This window comes from Uloborus diversus, chromosome 1 (genome assembly GCF_026930045.1).
Source record: "Uloborus diversus isolate 005 chromosome 1, Udiv.v.3.1, whole genome shotgun sequence".
In the NCBI taxonomy this organism is placed as follows: domain Eukaryota; kingdom Metazoa; phylum Arthropoda; class Arachnida; order Araneae; family Uloboridae; genus Uloborus; species Uloborus diversus.
In genome coordinates this window covers 135,073,253-135,099,470 of record NC_072731.1, presented here as the reverse complement: position 1 = coordinate 135,099,470, position 26,218 = coordinate 135,073,253, and the positions used below count along the sequence as shown (strand labels likewise).

General features: G+C 34.5%; 1 protein-coding gene across 1 annotated transcript in view; it reads right to left on the bottom strand.

The window, feature by feature from the left end:
- The window catches only part of LOC129235201 (receptor-type tyrosine-protein phosphatase kappa-like), a 115,232-nt gene that overhangs the window by 8,247 nt on the left and 80,767 nt on the right, over positions 1–26,218 (bottom strand). Inside the window, 5 exon segments of the mRNA XM_054868911.1 lie at positions 2,819–3,006; positions 8,905–9,033; positions 11,124–11,255; positions 16,303–16,379; positions 19,957–20,056. Coding sequence (XP_054724886.1) covers positions 2,819–3,006; positions 8,905–9,033; positions 11,124–11,255; positions 16,303–16,379; positions 19,957–20,056 — 626 coding nt within the window.

Here is a 26,218-nt window from a genome sequence, read left to right as displayed (position 1 = left end):
TATGTGCAGCATTTTCAGCACATGATCATATCCTAGGCCCTATACTCCGGTGTGCTCCAGAGTGCTAAGAATTCTAACCACGACCGTAGGTTAACAATCTACCTTTATTGGGGAAAAAATGATGGTACACAGCGTCGTCAACTACATAAATTAGGCTACAAGAATAAACTTTTTTTTAAATTATTAACCTACATATTGAACCATATATACAAGCAAAACTTTTAGCAAAATAATATCGAGAAGTTTTAACATCACTCCTCTGTAATTACTTTAGCTACACTTTTGTCTGATAATTAAAAATTGCTTGTTGATACCGCTTTATCATACGTTCGGCTTTTTGATGAAGATGAAGTCACGATCTAGCGAATTTTTACTATGCAACATCAAAATATGTGGGTATATCCTTATTGATCTAAATGACTTCATTTGGCCAACTCACCTAGCATACAATATATTAATTAGCATGGACACTTCGCTGCACCTTTCGCCCTTTCCTTCGGCACCCAGTTTGAGAACCCTTGCACTATTAAATAAGATAAGTGTCGAAATCGTCGTTCGTCTTGTGCTGGCATTTAGAATTGATAACAGTTATCAAGTGCATACCTGCCAACTCTTCTGGTTTTCCCAAGATATACCTGGGTTTTTAGCATTTTTCTCGATTATGTATTACAGGAGTTCTCAGCAGGGGCGGGGTGGATGCGCAGAAGAATTTCAAGGAGTACGTGACTGTATTATAAAAATAAAATTAAAAATTTAAACTGACTAGATTTTCTCCATTTTGAGGTCACATTTTCGACATTATCGCTGCTTTTGAAGTTTTCCTGCAGTTTTTATTCACATATTCATATGATCATGTGAATCTGTATTTTCAGCAAAAGTTGGCTTAAAGTCAAAAAATCGAGCAAAGCTGGACATTAAAAGTGACCTTTTCCACAATTACGACCTAACCCTCAAACCCTTGTCAAGAGCAAACAGTGGTAATCCTCCTATTAATGTTGTGAAAGTGACTGGTGCGAAAACATGCGAACCTCCACCTAGTTCTTAGATTACTTCAAATCTATTTATTTAGTTCTTTGATTTCTTGTGTTCTAATAAGAATATGCTTAAAATGAAGTTATGTATAGTACAGTAATATGAAAATTTTGTTTACGAAATTTTCTGTATTTTAATTTAATAACCAGTTTCAGTTGTTCCAACTACATCTTCAGTTTCAAATTTTTAATGTACTCTTGTCTTGATTGATCACTTACGGTGGTCTGATGGGGAGGGACTTAAACTCATATCAGTGTTCAAAGGAGGGAGGGGGGAGGGTGCTGTAGAGCATGAAAGCTTGAGAGCCGCTGATGTATACGATATAAAGAACTTGAATTTGATTCTACTTTGAAGGATTGTAAAAAAACCATATTCTTTTCTAAATCGCAATGAAAAATGCTAAACTTCTGTGTCGCAATCATCTAACGGGTGTTTTTCTTGAACATGTAAGCAGGTATGCAAATGTAAAATGCGTGTTCATAAAAAGCACCAACGTTATTTCACGTGATAAATCCTAAGAAAAATGTAATTAATTATTAAGATTTTCTTATTACGTTTTAGGGGATTCAATTTGTTTTTAAAAGTTATCGAATTTATGATTTAACGTCTGTATAAACGTGAAATTTCCATTCAGGAAGTCTTGTTCAATAAAACATTTTGTTAGTACTGCATATTTTATTCATGAATATTAAATATTTTTAATAAAATATTTTAAAACTCCAAAAGCAGCCTTTTATGATACCACGAGAATCCTTTTCTGAAACAGCGAACATGTACAATAGTTACAATATTTTAGTTCTTAATTTGTGAATAGTTGAAGCTTTAATCGTTGTTGTTGTTGAATAACCTTTGGAAACATTTCGGAAATATGTTAATTTCCGGAAGCTGGTCTGAATTGGCAAAATAGGGGGTCCCAAAAGGAACTGTTTCTCAGCCTCCTATTTTAAGAGTGATAGACAAAGGGGCTCCCTAGGCCTCCACATTTTTGCCAGATCCTGTCCTGTTGAAGTTTTGCAAATTTTGCGTTTAAAAAATTGTTTTATCTCTCTTTTCACACCGGCCTCCTATTGTCATTGTACCCTCTAGCCTCTTCCCCATGTGGTGCTATGAGGCCCCAAAAATTCATGGAGACGGGTCCGCCAATCCTAAAAATTGGCCATTGATAGATAGGTAGCAGTTTGCTGAAGATAGAGATTAAGCGATGTATTTACCGATCCGTGTTTAGTTTTTAGAAATGAGTATATTATTGAGAAGGAACTTAAGAACATTTATTCTAAAAAGTTGTAGTTTCCTTAAGGTGTATAAAGGCATTCAGTTCAAAAAGTAAAAGCATGTAAACACAGGACTTTGGTGAAGTTTCTCCGCCAGTTAACTGCAACCATTCATTAGTATTTTATGATAGAAAACCTGATCTTAATTTTATCGGAGGACAAGTGATTTTGGTTTCACCACAAGTTCTGATATGAGGATTTCCAATGCATGAAGCATTAAAGCGAAGGGGTGAGAAAAGCCGTTTTGCTTCTTCAATAAGGGTTATTGGCATTGTTTCATTTAAAATTTTTTTCCTCTGTCAACTCAAAGATAAATGAGCTCCTCCACGGTCAAGCGTCTCATTATCAGAATCTTTCTAACTCATCGATGAGAGACTGTGGTACGTTTATGAGCCAACATTTAATTCATTGTCTTTTCAACTGTCTCTGTTGGCAAATTCCGTTTGCCTTAGTGAAATGAACTTTATGAATACTGATTTTGAAAGCTCGAAGTATTTATATAAGGTTATATGTACCTGGAGACCAGGAGTATAGGTCCATATGTGGTCCTCTGCCTCCACCTTTCCACCATGTTCATGAGCTCAACGAGGGAATTGGTGGAAGTTGGGACCTTGTGTCCGAGAGGCCAACACGTTATGAGGAACAGCTGCGTCGTCTTTGGCTCAGCTTTCACGCCTGACATCAGCTCGGTTAGTGAGACGACCTGGAACGAAAAAAGTCCGGTTGATTGGTATTGCGACTGATGCATGTTACTGTAGGTTAATAAGTCCGCAAAGTTCCTACTCCAAATCTTCCTTTGGGGGGTGATACATCAGGGGTCGCTTGGCTCCTGGTGTGGATTAAAAAAAAAAAAAAGCTGTCTTCAGGACTCTCCCATTACTTATTCCTGGCCCCCATTTACTTATTCCTGCTCTAAGCTTTAATCCAACTGGTTAAAGCTTAGAGCAGGAATAAGTAAATGGAGGGAGCTTGTCCATTCATTGGCTAAGCAAAAGCCTGGGCAAAAAGCTGAAGTCACGTGACTCAACAACGACGAATGTTTGACACGTTTTGCGTGAAACTAGCGAAGGAAACCTGATTTTTCCCAATGCTTTTCTTTAAAATCTATCGCGTGCTTTGGGGTCTTTCCTTCTCGAATGAAAATCTTCACTCCCTCCATTTTATCTCTTCTCAATGGTTAAACCACGTGTAGTTACAGGTACAGGGGAACCTGGAGGATAGTGTAGTCTAATTTGTGACTCAACTGCACTCACATCAGAGTGCGATTTTCAACCAGACTACATGCTTAGGGGGAAATGGGAGGGTGAGTATTTATCGAAGCATTTTAACGCATACCATGGTTAAAGGCCGTGATCTCATGCATGCATTTAAAAGAGTGCAGATGACAATTTCGAGTCAATTATATACTATAGCAAATCCATTTAAATTGTACACTCGATATAAATATTATGGTGGTTAAGAGTTATAGATAATTGAATTGATTATTGTGAGCTCGCATTTTCCCAAAACACTAAGAAATTAAATGGTATGTTGCACTAAAAGTGGGGCAAATTCGTTGGTTACAAAGGCTGGTACTTCATTTTAGTGTTTATTTGTGTATGTTGCTCTAAAATGAAGTAAAGTCGAGCACCATCCTTTCTAGCCAGCAACTTGACACCATGTTTTGTTGCAGCATGTCACCAAATGTGAATATCATCACATGAGGATACTTGATGAGCAATAATTGGTATCATGCTTTTTAGCCTACTTTCCCAGTAAAAGTCAGAAAAAGAAAAAAAAAGCAAGAAAGAAGGCTTAATGCATCTTAAAAATGTCGCGAAAAAAAAATCAAAAATAAATAAAATAATTAAATAAATATCGAAAAATTAAAAATTGGAAAGTAGGGTATTGAGATGGGGAAAAATGTCTGTCGGTCTGTCGGTCCGTCGGTCTGTCCGTCTGTCTGTCTGTCCCCCCTAATAACTTTTGAATGAATAGTCCGATTCGAACAAACTTTTTTTTTGTTCGAAAGATCTCGGCGAGGACACCTCATTCCCATATTTCACTGTTTGATTTGAACTATTTTTTGTTCAATTTCTAAAAGTTCAAAAAAACTTAACATTAGCGCCTACGGGGAAACTGAAAGTCAATGTAGATTCCGTACTTGAAGGCGGATTTATTTCAAACAAATTTTGTTGGAAATAGCTCTTGACGCCAAACCCCAGACTCCGACTCCGAGAATTTAGAGGCACCTGACTCCGACTCCGACTCCTGTGCTCGACAATTAATCGGACTCCGTCTCCCCGACTTCGACTCTGACTTCGTAGCTTTGGCAAAAATTTATACACGGAGGACAAATGACTGACTCTGATTCTTGGATATTCGTCTCCGACTCCTTTATTCCAAAATTAAATTGACTCCGACTCCGATTCCGAAGCTATGGTTTTCACTGTGAAATAATTATTGTTGATATGATTTGTTTTTATTTTCACGCTAAAGTTTTAATTTAGGTATTCAGTTTTCTAATAACGATATGCGCAGACGATTTTTTTTTTTTTTTTGGACAATGAAAAGTATTTCTTTAAGTTGACATTTTATTGTTTTTATTTCTTTTGGTAAGTGCATTAATTCATTAAAAAAATTATTTTTGGCAACAGGGGAAAAAGAAACGATTTTTTTTTGTTGATATGATGTATTTATTTAAATAAGCTTATTAATTTTAATTATTATTTTTTCGTTTTGAAAGCTGTTAAAGAATTTTTTTTAAGGGAAAAAAGTGTATTAGCTGCCTTGTTTAAAAGGTGCTGCTTTTTTTTACGCAACTAATTTTTTTTTTACGTGTGAGGAATACTTTATTCCTAGAAATTAGCAAAAATATGTTTGAAACAATTTGCGATTTTAGCTATTTTTGAGAATATTGATCAAATGCTAGAAAGTAGTATGTGTATACGGAAAAGTAGGCTCGTATAGTTCTAAACGGAACTTCTTGTTCATACTCCTCGTGTATACGCGAGTTTTTAGAGAGAGAGAGAGCAGTTTTAGAGAGAGAAAGAAAGAAAAGAGCAAAAGATTGAGAAGTCAAATAGGACTATTCCACAAAAAAGTCAACCGCAAGTCCGGTTTATATATTTCATTGAAACGGAACGTGACGGTTTATATATGTTTCATTGAAAAGACATAATTATAAACGGCAATGACGAACTTTTTCGTTTAAGAAATTACACATAAGTTTCTACTTTGTTAAGCAGAAAAGAATAAGTTCATTAATATTTCAAAGTAATACTTTTAATGAAATATATGAGGCGTCACGTGCGCGACAAAGCGATCGTATTTCGTGGAATACCCCAATGGGACTATGTTTATGTACTAAAAATTTCAGATTCATTAACTGCTTTTTGTTCTTGCATCATTTGATTTGCAGGCACTTTGAACTTGAGATCAATATTCTAAGGACAAATGAAGAGGATTTTAAAACAGAAATGTTTTATTTCTTTTTTTTTCTTTTGAAACGAAAATTTTCATTGCATTGGATATGAGCTTGCATGAATATCCGAGAAAAAGGATGAAACTTCTAAAGTTTGTTCTTATCTTCCTTTATCACCCTTTAAAAGAAAATGTACAATTTTATTCGATCTTAAATATATTTTGTACAGTAAAGTCGCCCTTTCAAATCACGAGGAAAGTCTGTTCACAAGAGTTCCAGAAATTAAAAAATTGCCCCTACTCCCAGCACCCTTTCTTATCTTTTAAAATGGAATTATTCTGTGCAGTCTCAATTTTTCTCAGTTATATTAAAAACGATGAAGAAAGTGGCTTAAGTGGACCTTATTACGATTCTTGTTTGAAATGAAATGAAAATATTTCTAAATTTGGCGTAATTTTTTTATTTGTATAATTTAATCCATTAAATCTTGTAAAGTAAGTCTATAAATAAATACATCGCAAAAATAATGAATTTTCGTAGTATTCTTCTAGTGCTTGTATTCATGCGGGTTATTGAATTGAAACTTGCATTACTTGGCATAAAAAATGATTAAGCTATCTATTTGTATATAAACGCCACCCATCCATCTTTCTTTGGTTTTCGAACGTTTTCATTAAGTTTTAAGCTCCTCTCCTCCCTTTTTTTCATTTCTACAAGCGAGTCCTTCACAGCTGATATAGCAGAAAATTGACAGGAAACGAAGCAAAATCATTGAGCTACATTTCATTTTTCTCTCGGGTTTGGCTGTTATTTTCGCAATTTATCACCCCACTTCACGTTCTTTAAAATTTAACATTTTTCCTTTTATCACATTTTTCCAGGTTTTCGGAAAATTATTTTTTTTTTATCCGTCTTATATTAAGAACTGTATAACGATTTTCAATTTTAACTACTGACCTTAAATCTGGTTAAAAAAATCATAATTGAAGATTGTGACAAAGTACCCCGCTCTCCCCTATGTGACTTTCATTACGAATTTACGCCTAACAACTTTAATTTTTCGATAAATACAGCTGCCACAAACGTATTTATTTTAGTACAGATAAATTTTGTGCTAAGCCGACAAAGGGGGAAAAATCATCGCAGAACAGATGATGCATAGTTATCAACGAACACTTAACATTACAACACAATCAGAGAACGAAATGGAAGAGGGGTGACAGTCAAATACTTAGCCACTACAATAATTTTTTGATAACGAAAGAATATTCTATGACATTTTGGAGAAATGTTACTTGACACAAGATCGGCATTCGCCCCCCTCCCTACTATACCCTTTTTTTACACTTATTTACATTCCCCCGTAACTCCTATTTGATTGCCTCAACACTAATTCACGGACAAATGCAAAATTATTCCTACACTTGACGGACAGTTTAATGATCAGATCCGCTTGACGAAGATTAAGGACTGTCGTGTCTATCCTAGATCAGCTGATTTGACGAGTTGTTAAAGTAGGTAACAACGAAGGCATTATACGTTTAGCCAAAACTGAGAGAAAATTGGGAATCTGTTTCGAGAAAATTCAATCAATGCACCATATACTTGTCCGGTAGATGGCTATTTTGACTTGTTTAATTACTGGGAAGAATAACACGCGAGTACGTTGCGTTATGAATTATTCATCCTGCGATTTTGGTATAGTCTACATGTGCAATAAATTTATTTCGACTGTTTACTTTATTTTTTTGGTATGACTTTTTTGAGTAAAAGCAAGTACTACTTATCAGACATACGAATTTTTTAATATGTTCAGTGACTGGCAGAAATCTATCAAATTCAGCATGGATTGTATAAGCTGAAGGAGTTTTGACTATACCTGGTAACAATTTAAAAAATCAAATCGTGAAAATTACCCCTTTTTATATTTATCTTATGCGTTTTCTTGCTTTTAAGTGCAATAGCTTTTATGTGATTTTTAATTATGGTTCAAAAATTCAAAACATATTATTGTTTTAAGTTTTGCCCCTTACAAGTGGAAACATGTTTTCTTTTGAAGCAAAACGCCAAGAAGTTGGTCGTTCTTAATGTACTTCGTTACTTGGCCCTTCCTGAAACTTCGGGACCACAAATTCATCAAATTGTGAGCGTCTGTCTCTAGTAAGTTTCTGATTAGATAGAAATTTTTGTAAGAAGCAAATTTTAACACTGGAACTGCATCAATTAAAAATGCAAGAGGCATACTCTCCTTTATTCCTCCAAAACAAAGTAAAACTATGTTGTCTTAATTTAAAAACGTAATTGTCTTCTTGACTCAAAATCTAAACCCAAAAATATTTTAATCTACCACTAATAGTAAATATCTTGTTGCTGTTGCTTAAGCCCCTCCAGTGTCCGAGTCCGAGTAGGCAATGCTGCCCGACTCAAAGCAGAAAGATACGACTTCTGTTCACGGAGCACAAGTAAGTTGGAAATCCGATTTGTATCAACTTGAACACGATAGATGGATGCAACATCCATCAACATTCGATCATTTTGATCCAAACCAGAAGCCGAACAACAACAACTCCTGGTTCAGTACCCTCCGGAGGTACTGATTTTGAATGGGAACTGGAGGGCTTTGTGACCCGACACATTTAACGTGCCTTAATCTCCATTAGCGAACACGGAGGATCTTTGACCAGCTAGCGTCGAGCCTGGAAACCTCCAGTTACGAATCCAACTCTTTTCTGATCAGGCCTCCATGACCCGCATAGTAACTATAACCCGTTAAGCGGATCCCAACTAAGGGGCTGTCCATAAATGATGCCATACTTTTTCAAAACAATTTTGACCCGCAACCACTTTGTCAAAAGAGTTACTCTTCACCATACCCCTTGTTACATGTCACGCTATTTTCATAAACATATTTTAATTTATAAATGTAATGTTACACTTTTTGTTACCCCTCCTTTCCCCTTGTCACAAATTGTTACTTACGCTTTCTTGAACCACCTCCCCTTTCAAAGCGTGACATCATTTGTGGACAGTCCCAATTTGTAAATAGTAGTTTAGATTAATAGATACTTCCGTTAATTCCATGTCATATATTTCTCTTTAGTTCAACACTCAATTCCGACAGTTTGTGCTGCACATTTTGGGAAACTGAGACATGTTTTAATTATCCCCCAAAATTCAGCTTTCATAGAAAAAACTCACCTTTTTGAGTATCCTGAATATCCAGGATTTGATGTTGGGAAGGGCACTGTAGGAAATAGTCTCAATCGTGAACACTGGACCAAATTTCTTCACTTTTTCTTTCTCGGAAGGGAAAAATTGGGGATAACTCTGAAATATCAAGAAAGGTTACACTTGAAGGACATTTCATATTAATACTGATTTGGTTTACTGAGCGATCAAAAATCCGAATCCTTATCTAACTGCATGCATTTTGACCCGTAACTGATGAGCTGTGGTTTCTTGCGGTCCGCAAAAATGAGAGTTTGGTACTTAAACGCAATATAATGTTTACGTGTATGGTTTTGTTATGTATATGTCATTAACTACTGTTTCAGTTGCATTTCTATAAATAAACATTACAAAAAATCATTGGAAATTTTCCTACTTTAATTTCCTAAGTTTTGTGGAATGCGTTAGAAATGCAAGTTGTCTGAAAAGTTTTTGACATGGATTAAAAACTCATAGAAAAGCAACAAATTGTGATATGAATATTCGGTATATGCCATATTACTGAACAAGTTCAAGATTTTTTTTTATGAAATCGTAAAAACAAAAAGAAAAAAAAGGTAGTTATAAGTAATCTGAGTATCGTCACAGTAAGAAAGACAAACGTCGTGTTAGGTGTATAATTATATTATTAAGCATAAAAAATCCCCTTCATTACCAGAGTTCAAAGCGTGCACCGTTTGTGGACATGGGAAGAACTTGAGTACCGTGTTTAGATGTAGTACGAGCAACATACGGTGAAAGGCAAGGACGGATGCAGGGGAGGGGCGGTTGCCCCTCGCGTGAGGGACCTTGCCAACGGAATTATTACAAAATTCAAGTTCTAAAAAGCAATTTTAAGATACTTTTTCCAACGTAAAAGGAAAGAAAAAGCTTCTTTCTTAGGACCTTTTTGGCTAAATCTCTATCTTTTAATTGTTTTCGATAAAAAATGCTGTGACATTCTCCCCCCTCAAGCATGTATAAATCAGACTTGTAGTAAAAGGTAAAAAAAAAAAAATCAAACGCCCCCTCCTTGAAACATTTCTTTGGATCCTTTCTTCATGAAAGTCATTGCTTTCTGTTTCACAAATAGTTAAACACCTCACATGACGTTTGTTTTTCTTACTGCGACGATACAGCGATTACTTAAAACTAGGCTTGCCAGATTTCTGAAATATTCAACCGGGACACCTGAATATTCCCCATCCCCCCTTCCCTCCCACCAGCATAGCATGTATGTAAAAGGGTACTGTTTGGTTTTCAGGGTATTTTAGAAAATAGTTCATTCTCAATGCTATAAATTAAATAATTACTTAATAATTATGAGCCTGAACCAGAGATTATAAATAATACATGACGTAAGCACAGATACATTTAAACATTTTATTTCCTACGTGTTAATATTTTAAGTTTACTTTAGTAAGAAGAAAAACTTAGAACGAGAAATAAAAACTTGAACAACATTTACATGTTCTTTGGGCTAGGACAGGCTAGGACTTTTTAAGAGAGTCTTTTTCCTTTTTAATCTTGTTGTAAAATCCTCACAAGCTAATTGATATTAATTTTACAGGTCAATGTTACAAATCTGTACCTCAGATCCAGACTAACGCAAGTCACATAATCGCTACTTTACAGGAGATACGAAAAACATTTGTCTGGAACATGTAAGGATAAGAAGCGTGCTCTTTTAACACTGGTAAATAATTACCAACAGAGGATTTTTTTTTTAGAATTACGTTTGCATGGTTCGATATGGGTTAGGATTATACAATGCAGTAATAATCAGAAAATCGCAATTTTTGAACTTATGTCTGTCTGGCTCTAAGGTACAGAAATGACAAAGTTTTTATTGGAAATAATGCTTCACAGTTAATTATTTTTCGACATTTTTGGTCATCTATAATTAAATTTATCTTTTTCCTGGACATGAAGTGATCCGGCCGGGACGCTGTGATTTTGTCTGAAAACCGGGACGTCCAGCAAACCTACTCATACCTACATTTTTTCTTGTCCCCTCCCCCCTTTTTGCGATGCCATAATTAATTCTTCGACGGGTAAAGTGTTACGGCGCAAACTGCATATTCATCGGACAATGTGTTGCTTTCTATGAATTTTTAAAATGTGGGGAAGACTTATCGGACACCCTGTATAATGTTGAGGTTACGGTTAAGAACTTTTTCATTAATTTAAAATATTTTGATAATACTTACATTAGACGGTGGGTGTTCACTGAGTACAACGATGGAGTTACAGTCATGATCATACACTAGGGACCAAAAATCCGGAACCGTATGCTGCATCGGCCATTCAGTTACGATGAATTCTTTGGAACGGAGGTAACCCTGAAAAATGATAGGCTGGTTTAAACTTTACAATCGTAAAGCATTAAGCATTCTTCAATGAAAGCAAATCCTGCACAAAGGTTCATGAACAATATTTGTACGTAATATTTGATAAAGCCGAAAAGCAACACTTAATAGTTCCTCTGCACTAATCACGGAGAAAAAGTAGTAAAACTTCATAGATTTTCACAATTTATTGTTTTTATTGCGTTGTTTGCGAAAAAAAAAGGAATAGACGACTTTTCAATCAACACATCTTTAAAAGGCTTTGGAAAGAAGTTACGAACATGCAATACTCGTACGTTTCAAAAGGTCTTTAATGCTTTAAAATCACAGCTCTGTAGAAAAAATATATTGCTATAAAGTTTGTCAAATTAAGAAACACTACATGCATTTTAATTTTAACAAACTTTTTTTTATATAGAGAAAAAAGTTATTTTAAGATTTTTTCAATAACTAGTGCGTATACAAGAATGTTCTAAAGCATAAAACTTCAATGACAAAGCTTGTCTATGAAAAAAATAGTCAATAAATATAAATTATATTTTTGATTAAAAACTCCTAGCCGTCAAGCTTCTATCAAACTATCGTTAGGAAATTACTCTAAATAGTAATTAGGGTTGAAAAAAACGGATCTAGTAGTCACGGGAAGAGTGCAATTGTAAAGGTTGTTTTACTGCGAGGGGAGTATCCTTGTAAGAAAGCGTATTAGAGTGGTCTCTTTTTGCAGAACGAAGCGAAAATGGAATCTAGTGACATCGGCAGCTTTTTCAAATCGCAGCTTAAGCACTGTAGAAGAATCTACTATGAAGCTAACTAAATCGATAAGCGTAAAATTTACCTATTCTGTAATAGGACTTTTTTTTTTTTGAAATAAAAGTAATTTCGAATTTTTTTGTCAGTTGCGACTAGACAAATCGACTTTTAAAAAAAACCAAACCTTCCAAGAACTAAACTTCTTTGCGAAAACACTTAGCTGGTTGAATAGACTGTTTTTGGTTTTATTATGTCAGAATATATGTATTTAGTTTTTTTTTTAGCAAAATAATCACTTTTTCAGCATGATTTTCTTCGTTATGTTTTTCCTCTACCTTTACGGATATCTCATCCATCTAAGAGGCGTGCTCTTCAGTTTGAGAACCGCAGATTCGAGGGATGCAGGGACGCATAGAGGCTACCATTTCAGGGAGGGGAAGCTCTTGTTGAAGAATGAACCCACCCACCTTATTATGATCCTACCATATTTTGTAAGAAAATCTTATAAAACTGTTTGTATGCTAATACAAAGCCCCGAATCGGCCTGGGATAATGCAAATTTAAATTGTTCAACGAACTTATATTTGTAATCAAACCAACATATCAACGTATTTAGGTTATATTTTTTCTGGAACTATTCAGAATATTCTTAAGTACGTAAGTGTGAGCGAGGGAAAGAAAGAAAAATGGTACGTACAAGGTCACATAAATGTGACCTTGTAGTCAACAAATATAGTAAAAATCAGCAAAAATAGATAAAAATCAACACAGCAGACTCTGCTGCTACCCAAAACTGAAACTAAAGAGAAACATTTTGGCGAGAAAAACCTCTTTTCCCGGAAACATACCCGGAATCATTTAGAACACGTTTTTTGATCACCACACGATGTAATTATTAATAAGGTAATTACGAGTAATGAAGAGATTAAATTATGCAAGCGAAAAAATAAGACATTAACTAACATTGAAACACGATTTGAAAAGTAAAACATTCAGTAAGGAAGCACACATGAAATATCACGTCATTAATTTCTTGATCATTAAATTTCTTTTCGTTTTTGAAGATGCAATTAGGAATTTGACAAATTAATAAAAACTACATCCATACAAAGTAGAAAAATCTTATATTTACGAAAGCCGGCGTTGTAGGCACTTGCTATGCCATTTGAAGCCGTTTTCTTATGTGGTTAATTTAGGTTCCACAACAATTTCATCACCCTGGGGAGGACATTATGACTCGACAATTTTGTGACTTTTCAAAACATCCCCGAGGACTCTGATTAGTAATTACCATATTACAAGTGGCATGGTTCATACTAATGGTTTCCACGAAAAGTCCAGCAGTCGAAAGGGTTCATTATCGTTAAGTAATCTCAGTCATTAAGAGAATGTAACGACTTTGCTGATTGGAGTTTAGTCTTGAAGGATGTTTGTTTGCGAACCATATGTTTATCAAAGCTTCCAAAGTTCCCACGACCCCAGGGACGCATACGATGCTCACGACTTTAAAATTGACGATGAAGAATTTGCGACATTTACATTCGTGGTTTTGATGTTCACTTTGCTTCAATCAATACCTTTAAATGCAGTTGCGATTTGTTTTTAACCCTTTTGCACTCACGGCAAATAAATAAATAAACATTGCTTTGAATTACATGTAGAGCAATTAAACTACTAAAATTGCAATGGATATATTAAATACGAATGTCGACTAGCCTTTTTCATAATATATATTTTTTAAATTTTTAACGGCAAGATTGTAAGACAACTACAGATACAGAAGACCAACTGGAATAAGGATATAAACAAATGTACAAAAAAAAAAGTATCTGTAACAAGAGTCAATGAATCTCAAAGGCTCCTGATCTCCCATTATCGGTCCTCAAAAGAGCGTTTGGATGGAGCAGGGCAAACGCTTTTCATGACGCAGGGGACGTTTTTTAATATCATTATTCTTTGAAAAAAAGGGGGAATTTTTCTTATGTTTAATGAATTTTATTTGCTTCCCACTTTTGTCATTGGGGAAGGAGCAGAAAGATGGTGAAGCTAACTTTAACATCTTAGAAAATGGCTAAAATAAGCAAATCAAAACCTTTTTAAATTACATTTTGTTTATTTAACTTCTTAATAACAATATTTTACAAATAAACTTGCTTTTATTTGTGTATTTAATCATATGTGTAACACGTTTTGAAAAAAGAATACCCCTTCCCTCACCTTGCTCAATATGCTTGGCGAGATAGGGAACGAACATTAGTACAGAACGTTAATACAGCTAAAAGCTTCTTATTACTTTATTACTTTCTTATCGAATTTTATTTATGACTTTTTCGCTGCACACAGATGTGCACTTGTGAATTCCTAAAGCTTATCACTTTCTATCCGTTCACAGGAGTTGTGGATTCAACGCTCACAAAGTACACCGTACTTAACCTTCTTTGCAGAAGTCGTAGCAATTATAAGTATTGAATAATTTTATGAATTATAAGTATTGTTTGTCACCTTCTTCTCTGTCACTGGCCCTTTATCTATGATTTTTACTACATAAGGACTTGTTAAAGGAGTCAGAGTCTTCAACTTTTCTTGTAGTAAGTTTTGTTATTTCATTAGAACTCTTCTCTGGTTCATTAGAACTCTTCAAGCATATTTTTTTCGTTTTCATTTAGAAGTTTCAGGCGATAATTTTTGTTTTAATTTCTTCTGCTAATTCATTCTTATGTTCAGAGGATCTAGGATTAAGTTAGAACAAGTTTTTCCGCGCCTTTTCGGAATACTGCTTTTATGTTCACTTCTGGAACTGTTAAAATAAATACAGGACTGATAACTTGAAAGTGAGAAGAATCCACCACTTGTTCTTTTTTTCTTCTGGTGATTAGTTGGTGTCATAGACCTTTATACAATTGCTTGACTTCCATTGAATGATTCTAATAAACTATTTGAGTCAATCCAGCGTGGCGGAGAGTTTCCCCGTCTTGACTCTCCCTGTCGTACCGTCAAGCGAGCTTTCTGGTTACTTAACTGTTTAGGACAAGATGAAAACCCTTCAGTGAAAACCCATGCAATATACACTGCTAAATCTGCGGGTTGCAAATGGCACCTTTTTGGATGAAACGCTTGTAGCACCAGCAGCGCCTCCTTCAGGTTGCCATTATGTGTCCCCACGGCAGCTCTTTGCCATTGTTAGCCATAAGATCCCAAAAAGACCATTAGAAAGTCAAAATGACATCTTAATGGGGTGCAGTTGGTTCTACAAGCGTTTCCCTAAAAGGTGCAATATGCAAGTAGCAGTTTTAACAGTATAAGCTATTTTATTTCTAACTAGAGGTACCCGCACGGCTTTGCCCGTAGTAGAAAATTAAAAAGTCATTTGGTTTGCCTGTATATTTACAAATAATGGATGATGAATTTCTCGCCAATTTGCTATTTTTTAGCTCTCTTTTTAACTTTATTTTTTTATATTTTTTATTTATTTATTTATTTTTAATGATTATTATTATTATTATTTCATTAGAAAAGCTCTGATTTTTTAATGACATACATACACACACATGCAAACTAAATAAATAAATGAAATAAAATGAAATAAAACAAAATTAAAGTAATAATTGAAATTAAAAATAAATCAATAAATAAAAATAAATAAGTAAACAAAAAATGTATAAAATCCCCCTCCCCCAAAACTTTGATGGCGCAACTTGCGCTATCCCCCCCCCTGTGGGCACCGCACCCCTGTACTGATAAATAATACTACATCGAAAACATATATAGTACAGTAAAAATGTTTTGTATTTTTGCACAATAGAACTTAACATCAACATAGAACAAGTGTACGTATGATGAAGAAAGCAAAAAAATTGAATAACTAGATAAAACATAAACAACTGAGTATAAATTTGCAATTTTTCTATCAAAAACAGTCATCGGTATTTGCTTTTTGCTGCGAAAATACATGTTTCTGATTGTTGAATGACTCGCGGATAATCCTCTCACGGATAATCGGGAGTTTACTATAACAACAAAAATTTCAGCCATTTGAGTCAAAAATAATCCGGAAGTGAAAATATGTCGACCTGTGCGCTTGTTCTTTCCCCCACTGCATGCCTTACTTTAATGAAAGGTTCAACCTTTTAGCATTGAAAGTTTTCGTGGGAAACGTAGACTATCTGCTAGTACCTTGTAGACTGAAAATAATGAACAGTTTTTCGAAAATGAGTTCAGAATAATAACCTTGGAATTTTGTGTTGCTTATTATGCGAACAAAAATTATTATTATTAAAGCAAAACCACTTACGTCTACGAATACCGCGTTGATGTAATCTGTGCTGTCGTTGCTTTGAAATGAAGACAGATATGGCCTGAAGTTATCAGCTGAAACAACAAAAAAAAAAAAAAACTAACATCTATGAATTTGATAAGTTTTTTTTTCTTAGAAACCGAACTAAATGATGCTAATACTACGAATGTATGTAATGAGATGTGTATTAAGAAGCCATTTTGAATCAGTATGTCCTCACAGATACTGAGGAGACAAAAGTAATGGGATATCTACTAATATCGTGTAGGATCTTTTTTGCCCTTTTAAGTACAACAACCGAACTCAAAAAGTCAGTAGAGCGCCTTTGTAGAAATATTGAGCCATGCAGAATTTTGTGCACAAACTAACCGCTCGATTATGTTTCATAAATGATCGATGGAATTCATGCTGAGCAATATAGGTAGTCGAATCATTCTTTGGAACTGCCCATACCGATCAATAACATTCTTGTCTTTGTTCATATTTTAACTCGGACCCTCGGCGTGTGTGTGATTCTTCAACGGATGATGTTATTCGGTAAAGGAGTCTTCGAAAAAAAATTTTCGCTCTCTCTTCAATCAGTATATATTAGCCACGTCTACAGATGGAGGCACATTCATAGATCTAGTATATAACTAGATGCACAATTCCATAGTAGCCACTGTCCGTCATTGAACTCGCGAATCTTGAATTAAACGGGCAAATGCGTCACCTAATCAAGACGCAATTGCAACCACTGATCTCCAGTGGATGCAATGCTGATTGCATCCTCGACAAAAGTTGTTTGCGCGCATTCGCTTTTAGGAAGCTTGCTCGTCTATTCAGTTGTCCATGGAACCAGTTCCTCGTTGTGTATCTAGTTAATACAATATTTATGGGCAGATTACGTTCTGAAGGTTGAAAATGAGAGGCTTAAGCCACCCGCACTGAATCTTTTCACTTCGGATTGACGTCATAAATTCTCCCTCAACCGTGGCAGCATAGAAATTTCGCAAACGAAGATTGTTTAAGGGACGAGTTATGACGTCAAATCAAAGTGAAATGCTACCAATTTCTTCTGGAATACGGCCCTGAATGTGTAGCAGTGATAAAATTATAAATCGAAATGCAGCTGTTAATTAACTTTCTTACGACGAATAGTGAAAAGCGTTCTCTAAAAGGGCATGTCTGTTGTCTTCTGATTTATTTTGAGGCGGGGAGTCGAAATAAAAGTTTTTTTTTTTTTTTGAACCCAAATGTTCTACAACAAACAAAGAGACCCAAAGTTTACCCCATAACTTAAAGTTAGCTCAAACGAATGAATGACAATAAAATAGTACATTAAAAATATCACAATTAGATCATCAAGTTTGTTTGTAACGTTTCAAGACGCTTTCTTTTTGTGCCAAAATATTTGATAGAAAAATGGCAAAGTAGTTTTCATTTCTATTAGAAGAAAAACTTGCGAAAGAAAATCTGCGATTAGCAATTAAAAACCACATATGATTAAGTCTAAGAAAGCTAAATGCTTTTCCCATTAAAAAAAAAAAAATCTCTAGGAAAAAGGACTAAGTAAATTTAAACATTCCCTTGTGGAAAAATTCTTGTAAAATAAATTCTACATGACAAACATATCAATACAAGATTTTAAAAAATAATATAAAATACGACCAAAATTGTATGAATACTTACATCCAGTTTTACAACGTATTAGGAAATGAAGAAAACAGCTTTCCGGATAAAATCGAAGCAAATAATCAATGTCAATAAAAGTTGGGAGAAACTTTTGCAGTTTAAAGATTTTTTCTGCTGAAAAACTTTTCATCTGAACTAGATTATTGCGAAAGATTACGATATTGAACCGAGTATAAAGCGTCTTCTCTCTTTTATTCTCTTAAGCCAAAAGGCCCCAAAAGGAAAGAATAAGAGATAAAATTTGATGTGATGGATGTAAGTAGTGGTTGCCTCTAGCATTCTTCATACAAAGAACTCCAGATATTGAATAATAGAAAATGTGCACAAATGAAGATAAAAAAGCGCTCATATGGAACAGTAAGTTTTGTTGAAACAAATGTTTAAAATATTTATAAGAGTTACAGAGTGTTTGAACATTATAACTGCTGCGTGGTTTTAGTGGGATGGAAAAATATCGGTTTAAGGTCAATGACTTTCTGCACGCAGGTGTTCTGGGCATGCAAGTAACCATTTGGGTGGTACGTAGCTTAGTAGATAAGACATTGAACTTGGAATCGGAGGGCTCCGGGTTTGGAACATTCAAAATACAGTAAAACCTGTGAAGTTGGCCACCTGTCTAAGTTGACCGCTTTTTTCCAGGCACGGAATAAGCCCTTATCATACAACTCAACCTTTGTAAGTTGACCACCTGTTTAAGTTGGCCGCTAAAGTAGTGCACCGCAAGTGGTCAACTTATATAGGTTTCACTGTACCTACCGAGTGCTCGTAAAGTCCGTGTATCCGAAAGTCTCGGGTTCGGTCGCTAGCACCTTGAGTGCAGGATACTGGAGGTTCTTCTTCAGTAGGGCTTCACATCTCTCGAACAGCATGGCGTATCCCCTAATATTACGAAGAACTTCACAGGAGCAAGATCTCTCCGAAAAGAGGGAAATGCCCTTAAAAACACACACCCATGACCCCTACACTTCCATAGTTGGGCATCCCTGCCTTCAGTATTTTTTACGCGAGATTAATTTTAGCTTGAAGAAAAGCTGAACAATATTATTTGTTGCCATATCTTGCTTGAGTATCTAGAAGCAAAATTTCTTGCAATCGGTTTTTAATGCATTCTGGTTTTGTCTGTAGCAGGGCATTTAAAATATATTTCCATTTGATTAGGTTTCCGCAAGTCGATGTTTTCATGTACGATTTTAATGGATCTGTAGTCTTTAAAAAAATCTGACTCTTATTGGTTTAGTTAACGTTATTTTTAAGGGTGAATTATATGTTTGTTTTAATGGCAATATTGAGGAATATTTCTCTTATTTGAAAGGGTGAATGATGATAAATTGATGGTTGTCCAATGAATATTTTCAAAACTATTCCAGACAAGAATTTTAAAGGGTTGTCGACGCTCTTGAAAAACTGTTACCTTTATTATATCTGAGACACGGTTTTTTCCGTTACAGGTAAGTTACGGCGCATTATCTTGGCGATTGTTTTTAACTGATTTCAAAAAAGGAGGTTATGATTTCGTCTTTCGGCTTTTTATGTATGTTTTCATATTACTCCAAGGATACTGGACGATTTTAAAAATTATTTTTTTGTTTGGAAGGATATACTTTCCAGATGGTCCCATGTTAATTTTGTCTGGATCTGATGAGGAATCCCGAAGAAATCTAAGAAATTTTTAATTTTATAAAAATTAAAAATTTAATTAAAAAACATTTGCAACATAGTAAACTAATTTACAAGTTTTGAGGCTTCAGACACATCTTTTTCACAGTTATGTGTGACTTTTACCACAACAATCTTTTCTTCGTTATATGATTATTATTTCTGTTAAAAATTGTGTATATTGTTGCAGCAAGATTTAAAACCCATTTTGGGTTCATTTGAATATTTGTCATTTTTAAGTAAGGGAACCCAATGTGTTGGATTCGCCAAGCATCAAAAAAAAAAAAAAAAAAAAAAAAAAAAAAAAAAAATCAAACTTACGAGGAACTGTAGAAATCGTTCGATTCTTGTCTCTGTTTTCCAACCTGTGGCCTCCAGCTCTGTCTCCTATGGTAAATTTGGCAGATGTTTTGCAAATTTTCTGGAAAACATCAATTACGCTTTTTTGTACCAACAGTGACAGGTTAAGAACTAAGGAATCCAGAAAAGTTTTCAGAACAAAATATTTTAGCCAATCATGGATCTATTGCGCTTTATCAAAAAGAAAAATATTTTCACTCACGCATAAATGAGGCATCGAGAAGTAAATGGATGTAAGTGGACGTTTTTACGTTTTGATTAAAACTCGTTTAAAGTTCCAATCCTAAGTAGGTTTTCATTGAAAACTTTTTCTACATTAGGGTAACGATCCCAGTAATTTGTACTTTAAGAGTTTGTCCTTAAACTTACCTCTGTTTTCAGTACTTAGGAATAAAATATTCTCTGGCAAATATTTTTGTATCAAAGAGTGCACATCTGTGCATCTATTTGGTTCACTAAAATCAAAAATATTTGAATCGATACTTTTATAAAAATATGCATATAAAAAGTTACCAAAATCACCAGTAATTGACACCTGATACTCCAGTGTATGACACCTTGTGATCCAGTAATTGGCACATGTTAATAGAACTGGAAAATCCCTTTATTTTTTACTTTTAAATTACATACAAATTTTATCATCATAAGAAGCATGAGTAATGTTAATGTAAAGTAGGTAATCTTTACTAATAATAAGGCAGAAAGTCACTCTGTCGGGATCTCTGTCTGTCAGGATCTCTGTGACGCGCATAGCTCCTAGACCGTTCGGCCGATTTTCATGAAATTTGGCAAAAAGTTAGTTTGTAGCATGGGGGTGTGCACCTCGAAGCGATTTTTCAAAAATTCGATGAGGTTCTTTTTCTATTCCAATTTTAAGCCCATTTTTCATATAAAATGGATAATATGGGGGAAGAATGTGTTTATCTTTCTTCTACTTTATCTTTACTAATAATAAACCTGGAAGTTTCTCTGTCTGGATCTCTCTCTGTCCGGATTTCTGTCTGTCTGTAAGTATCTCTGTGACGCGCCTCGACCGTTCTTCCGATTTTCATGCAATTTGGCACAGAATTAGTTTATAGCATGGGGGTGTGCACCTCAAAGCGATTTTTCGAAAATTCGATTTTGTTCTTTTTCTATTCCAATTTTAAGCCCATTTTTCATATAAATTTTATAATATGGGCAAGAATTTGTTTTCTTTATCTTTACTAATAATAAAGCTGAAAGTCTCTCTGTCTGGATCTCTGTCTGTCTGTCTGGATCTCTGTGACGCGCATAGCGCATAGACCGCTCCTCCAATTTTCATGAAATTTGGCACAAAATTAGTTTGTAGCATGGGGGTGTGCACCTCGAAGCGATTTTTCGAAAATTCGATGTAGTTCTTTTTCTATTCCAATTTTAAGAGCAAAATTATCATAAGATGGACGAGTAAATTACGAAATTATCATAACGTGGAACCGTAACGTGGGTACAAGCCAATTGGAGAGAAAATTCGCCACACAGGCGAACCAAAAGACCTTTTAATTTTTTTATTACGGGCAAAGCCGTGCGGGTACCACTAGTTTTATATAAATTAATGCTAAATCACTCTTCTTCATGTTGGAAAAGTATTTTAGAGAAATAAAAACATAAATTTGGAATGTTCCATGGAAACGATATTGAAATTAATGCTGTTTCATCCTTCGGTTTACAGTTTTGATTTTACGAATGCTACCAAGTTAGGTTTGCCCCTAGTATAGTTAAAAACTCATAAAGCATATTTTTTGCATAAGTTTTCCTCTTTTTTATTTATCAAATGCAACAAGTCGGTTTTCTTTCTCTTGAAAAACTACCCGCTGTAGGCGGCATTGAGATACCGTAAGTGGCGAACATGGGTTAGCGAGCGAATCGAGCAAAAGACGGAGTCCCCAGTATAAAATTAATTACTGACTAACTTTCATTTAGATTTTTTTCTGGTGAAAGTCACTCCAATTGACAAAAAGCTGCAACTTCAAAAATTGATGATTTTGATGCTTTTTTTGACAATTACTCTACAAAAGCTACCGATTTCAATTTCCGCTACCCTATGCTGTATAGCAGCACCTACAACGGCTACTAGTACTATCTCTTGCTCCAAGACGGAGGAGAGATTCACCTAACCTTTGTACTGGTTATCTCTATTTTTTTGCCACTTACGTCCCTCTAGTTCTACCCCTCTACGCAAAGTCTTTTTTACCCCTCTACGCAACTCTAGTTTTGGATATCGAAGAGGTAAAATAACAAATTATTCAAGTCATTGAGAATACCCAAGGTGACCATTTACTTTTCCCCTCAAAACGGAATAGTTACAAATTTTCGGCATTTCCACATGCATATTTTTTTTAAAAAAAGTTCTTTCAAATCAAGTAACCTAGAGCCCGCAATAAAGCTTCCACTTAGCAGAAAAGTATACACGCGCAAGCTGCCCGTAAAAAAGGACGTACATCAATGGAAAACTTCGCATACTACAACAACTAATCTGTTGCATTTAAAACAGCAATGGGATTATTTCCATCAGTCGAAGTAATACTTTTAGACACTGTAGTTGATATAATGAAAAAAAAAAAAAAAAAAAACATGGAGTGAGGGGAAAACTCTTATTTTCAAAACGTTTAATTTTCAACTAAGTTTTTTAAATGTTCGATTTTTCAAACAAGGCGTGGTCTTTATGACGTCACAAGTGATGAACTTGGCGCGCTACTCCACTGGCACCTAAATGCTTACGCTTGCTGTCTACTGCGCTTGCACGTTATGATAATTTAGAAGTGAATTAAATTTTGCGCTCTACGCTTGCTATCAGCCGCATCGTTGCCAGTACATGTGAGTAAAGAAGCGAATTAAAGATTGCACTCGCACTCTACGCTAATGGCATCAGTGAATGGCATTTCATCCCTTGTGATGTCATGCGCAGAAGCGTAAAAATGAAATTGAATCTCCGCACCGATTTAAAATAATTGTAAAAAATATTAAACTTTGTCAAATTATTTAAAAAATGGCCAAATTCTATGTTTTTAAGCATGCTCTTTCAGAAAAAATACTTTTAAAATTTCGAAAATGACCTCATTATATTGAAGCAATGTCATCTTGTTTGTCAGCTATGTATAATCACTTCAAAATTCTTTATTGAAATTAACAATGAAATGAACCAAAATTGACATTGAAATTGAAATATGCATGATTTGAGGGTTTTTTTTTTTTTTTTTTTTTGGATATTTGGAATATGATGATAGTTTTGGAAGATCAGGACGAACATTTAAAAAATATTTATATTGATTTTATTCCAGTCTGATTAATTTTTGAAGCGTTGCTCTACCAATAGAAGTTTTATTTTATGTTTTATAGCTATAAATTTAAGAGAATTAAAAAGCTGCGTAAGATTTTCCTGTTAAAGGTTTAGAACAAGCATACTTTTAATTTGTTTTAAATTTTCGATACCGTAATTAAAAACGAAGATTGAACACCAACTGTTAGAAAATCCCAAACTGTTTTAAAGTTTAAAAAAAAAAAAAAAAATCAAAATCATCTCAACACAGTCTTGACGTATTCGGATATTTTATAAACATAATCAAAAAGAATATATGCGTGATCAATATCAATAGCCAAAGTTTTCAGACAGTTAAAAAAAATCCCAACAAATATCTATGATTCAATAAATTACCGCCCAATAGCCAACTGCGGTTTAAAGGCAGAGATATGTTTTACAATGCAAATTATTTTGAGAATATGTAAAAATACGTGTTACATACAATGTATGGATTTGAATGCGTGTAGTGTTATTCTGCTTGTATTTATAGGTTTAAAAAAATCTCATTTACATGCAGAAATTGTGAAAGAAAAGAAATTAATCTGACTTTTGAATTTGTGTTTTTTCTTTGGTTTTAGACTGTAAAATGTCGTTCATGCTACAAACGTTTTGTGAAAAATAGAAAGTTTGGAAAGCTATAATTTATAAGATTCAGCTTGGGAAAAAGGTAGTATTTGATTTATTAAAAAGTACTGTTCACATCATGCGAATCGAATCGATTTGTATCTCTTTCAAGTTAAATGTTGTATTAATAAACCTCTGCATTTTATTGGTTCCTACAATACGCTTGCCTTAAAATGCTTGCCTTAATAGAAATCCAATTCAAGCTGGAATACATTTTTGATAAGTATTTTAATGCACTGCTTCGATTATATGGATAAGACTTTCCTTATCTTTAGTTTGTTTTAACTTTAAAAAGGATTAACTGGCGGTTGAGGTAATTTATTTCTGCATCCAAAATATATATTTTCTTGGCACGAATGAAGGTTAAATTGCTACGATCCTCTATTAAAAATGACGTAAATTTATACGTGTATTTCAGTTGTACAGTTAAGGACTTCAATCTTTTACACACAATAAATAATTTTCTTTCTTTCTGACGTATAAACGTGGTTTTATACCGGGGTCAGTCAATAAGTAAGTTGCACTGCTCAAGAAAATAAAAAGGAAATAATTTTTTTGAATAACTTTATTGATATCTTAAAGTTGCATTCAAAATCTATTTTTAACACAGTTACCTCCATTATTTAAGCATTTTTCGGGTCGTGGTACAAGATTTCCGATGCCTTCTCTTATCAAATATCGTCCGACGCCCGATAACCATCTTTGGGCTTTAACCTCATAATACAAGAAGTATTGCCGCTTTAAAAGTTCATCTTTCATGGGACCAAAAACATAAAAGTCACAAGGTGAAATGTCGGAACTGAAAGGAGGTTGATATCACGCATAAATTGTCACAATAGATGGTCTTCTCTCAAGCTCAACGTCGTCAGTATGTGTACGTCCGTTCTCAAACATGTTGCTCCATTTCGCGATAGCTTACCGTAACATTGCATTTTCACCATCACTTCTCTACCAGCCCATACATTTCTCAGTGCAGTTGCACCTCTTTGTCCGCAAAAACGAACCACTGCACACATTTCCAATTTGGACGCTACTTGCAGTTGTTGAGACATGTTTGCGACTAACCATCAGAAAAACTGAACTTGCCTCGAGGAAGCCGCTACGTTACATAATAAAGGGACATATCTGAAGTGCTGGCACACAGTGTCATCAAAACAATCTTAGACGGAACATATTTACGAAGTAGTGCAACTAACTTTCTGACTGACCTACGTATTTAATAATGACAAAAATTAATGTAAACCTATTCAATAAAACCATATCTTATAAACATATTACATCAGAATTTAAAATTATATTAGCAATAAATTTATGCCATGAACATTTCAAGGTAGCGGGGCGGGGGGGGGGGGGAGGGGACTGCCCTTTTACCTACCTATTCTTTTAGTATTTCTACAGTGGCGGATTTAAAAGTTTGGGCTCCCGTCACAATACATTGTTGGGGTTGGCCCCTTTTTCTATCATAGAACTGTGTAAAACATTTATGAGGTGCAAGCCTGAATTCTTTTTGGGTATTGGTTATGTGTTCTAACGGTTGTATCCGTTCTATATTTGTCCGGCCCTCGCAATTGCAAAGTTTACGGCATGATAAACCCGCCACTGCAAACTACTTACTGGTAGTTGATTCATCATTTTCACAACCTGTATTAAATGTAAATTGGGATGTGGAACTAGTCAACGTGCAATACTGCATGAAAAATTTCGAAATTTCCTTTTTTAACCGTTGACTGCTCATCTTTTTTTCTTTTTATTTTTTTTTAACGAAACTGCTTTAACGTTGTGTGCACATATAATAATTTACACCACAAATTACGTTTAGGAAAAGAAATCTTTAAACATTTTCAGAGGAAAGTTTTCTTTAGCATCATTTGCGGCAAATTCGATTTTTTTACGAATGTTTTCTCTATTTTTTCAAAACAATAAACCACACGCTGTCTACGAGACTATATTAATTGAAATAGGAAGTATGGAGTTTGCAAAATGACGAATTTCAAGACAAATACATTAGAAAATATATCATTGACAATTAAAGATGATTTTGCATGATAAAAAGTTTTAAATATATAAAGAAACTCTTACGCATAGAAATCATGTAATGAGTAAATTTTTTTTTGTTCAGGGAAATCGCGAGAAAAGCAACCGGAAAAATAAGCGTTTTTTTTAAAAAGGCAGTAAGTCACAAATTTCGAGTTTTTCGTTTTTCTTTCACCGGAAAAAACAGTAAATGACCAAGTCAGAGGCATGGAATAAACAGTAAGTCAATTGGCAAAATGGTTTAGT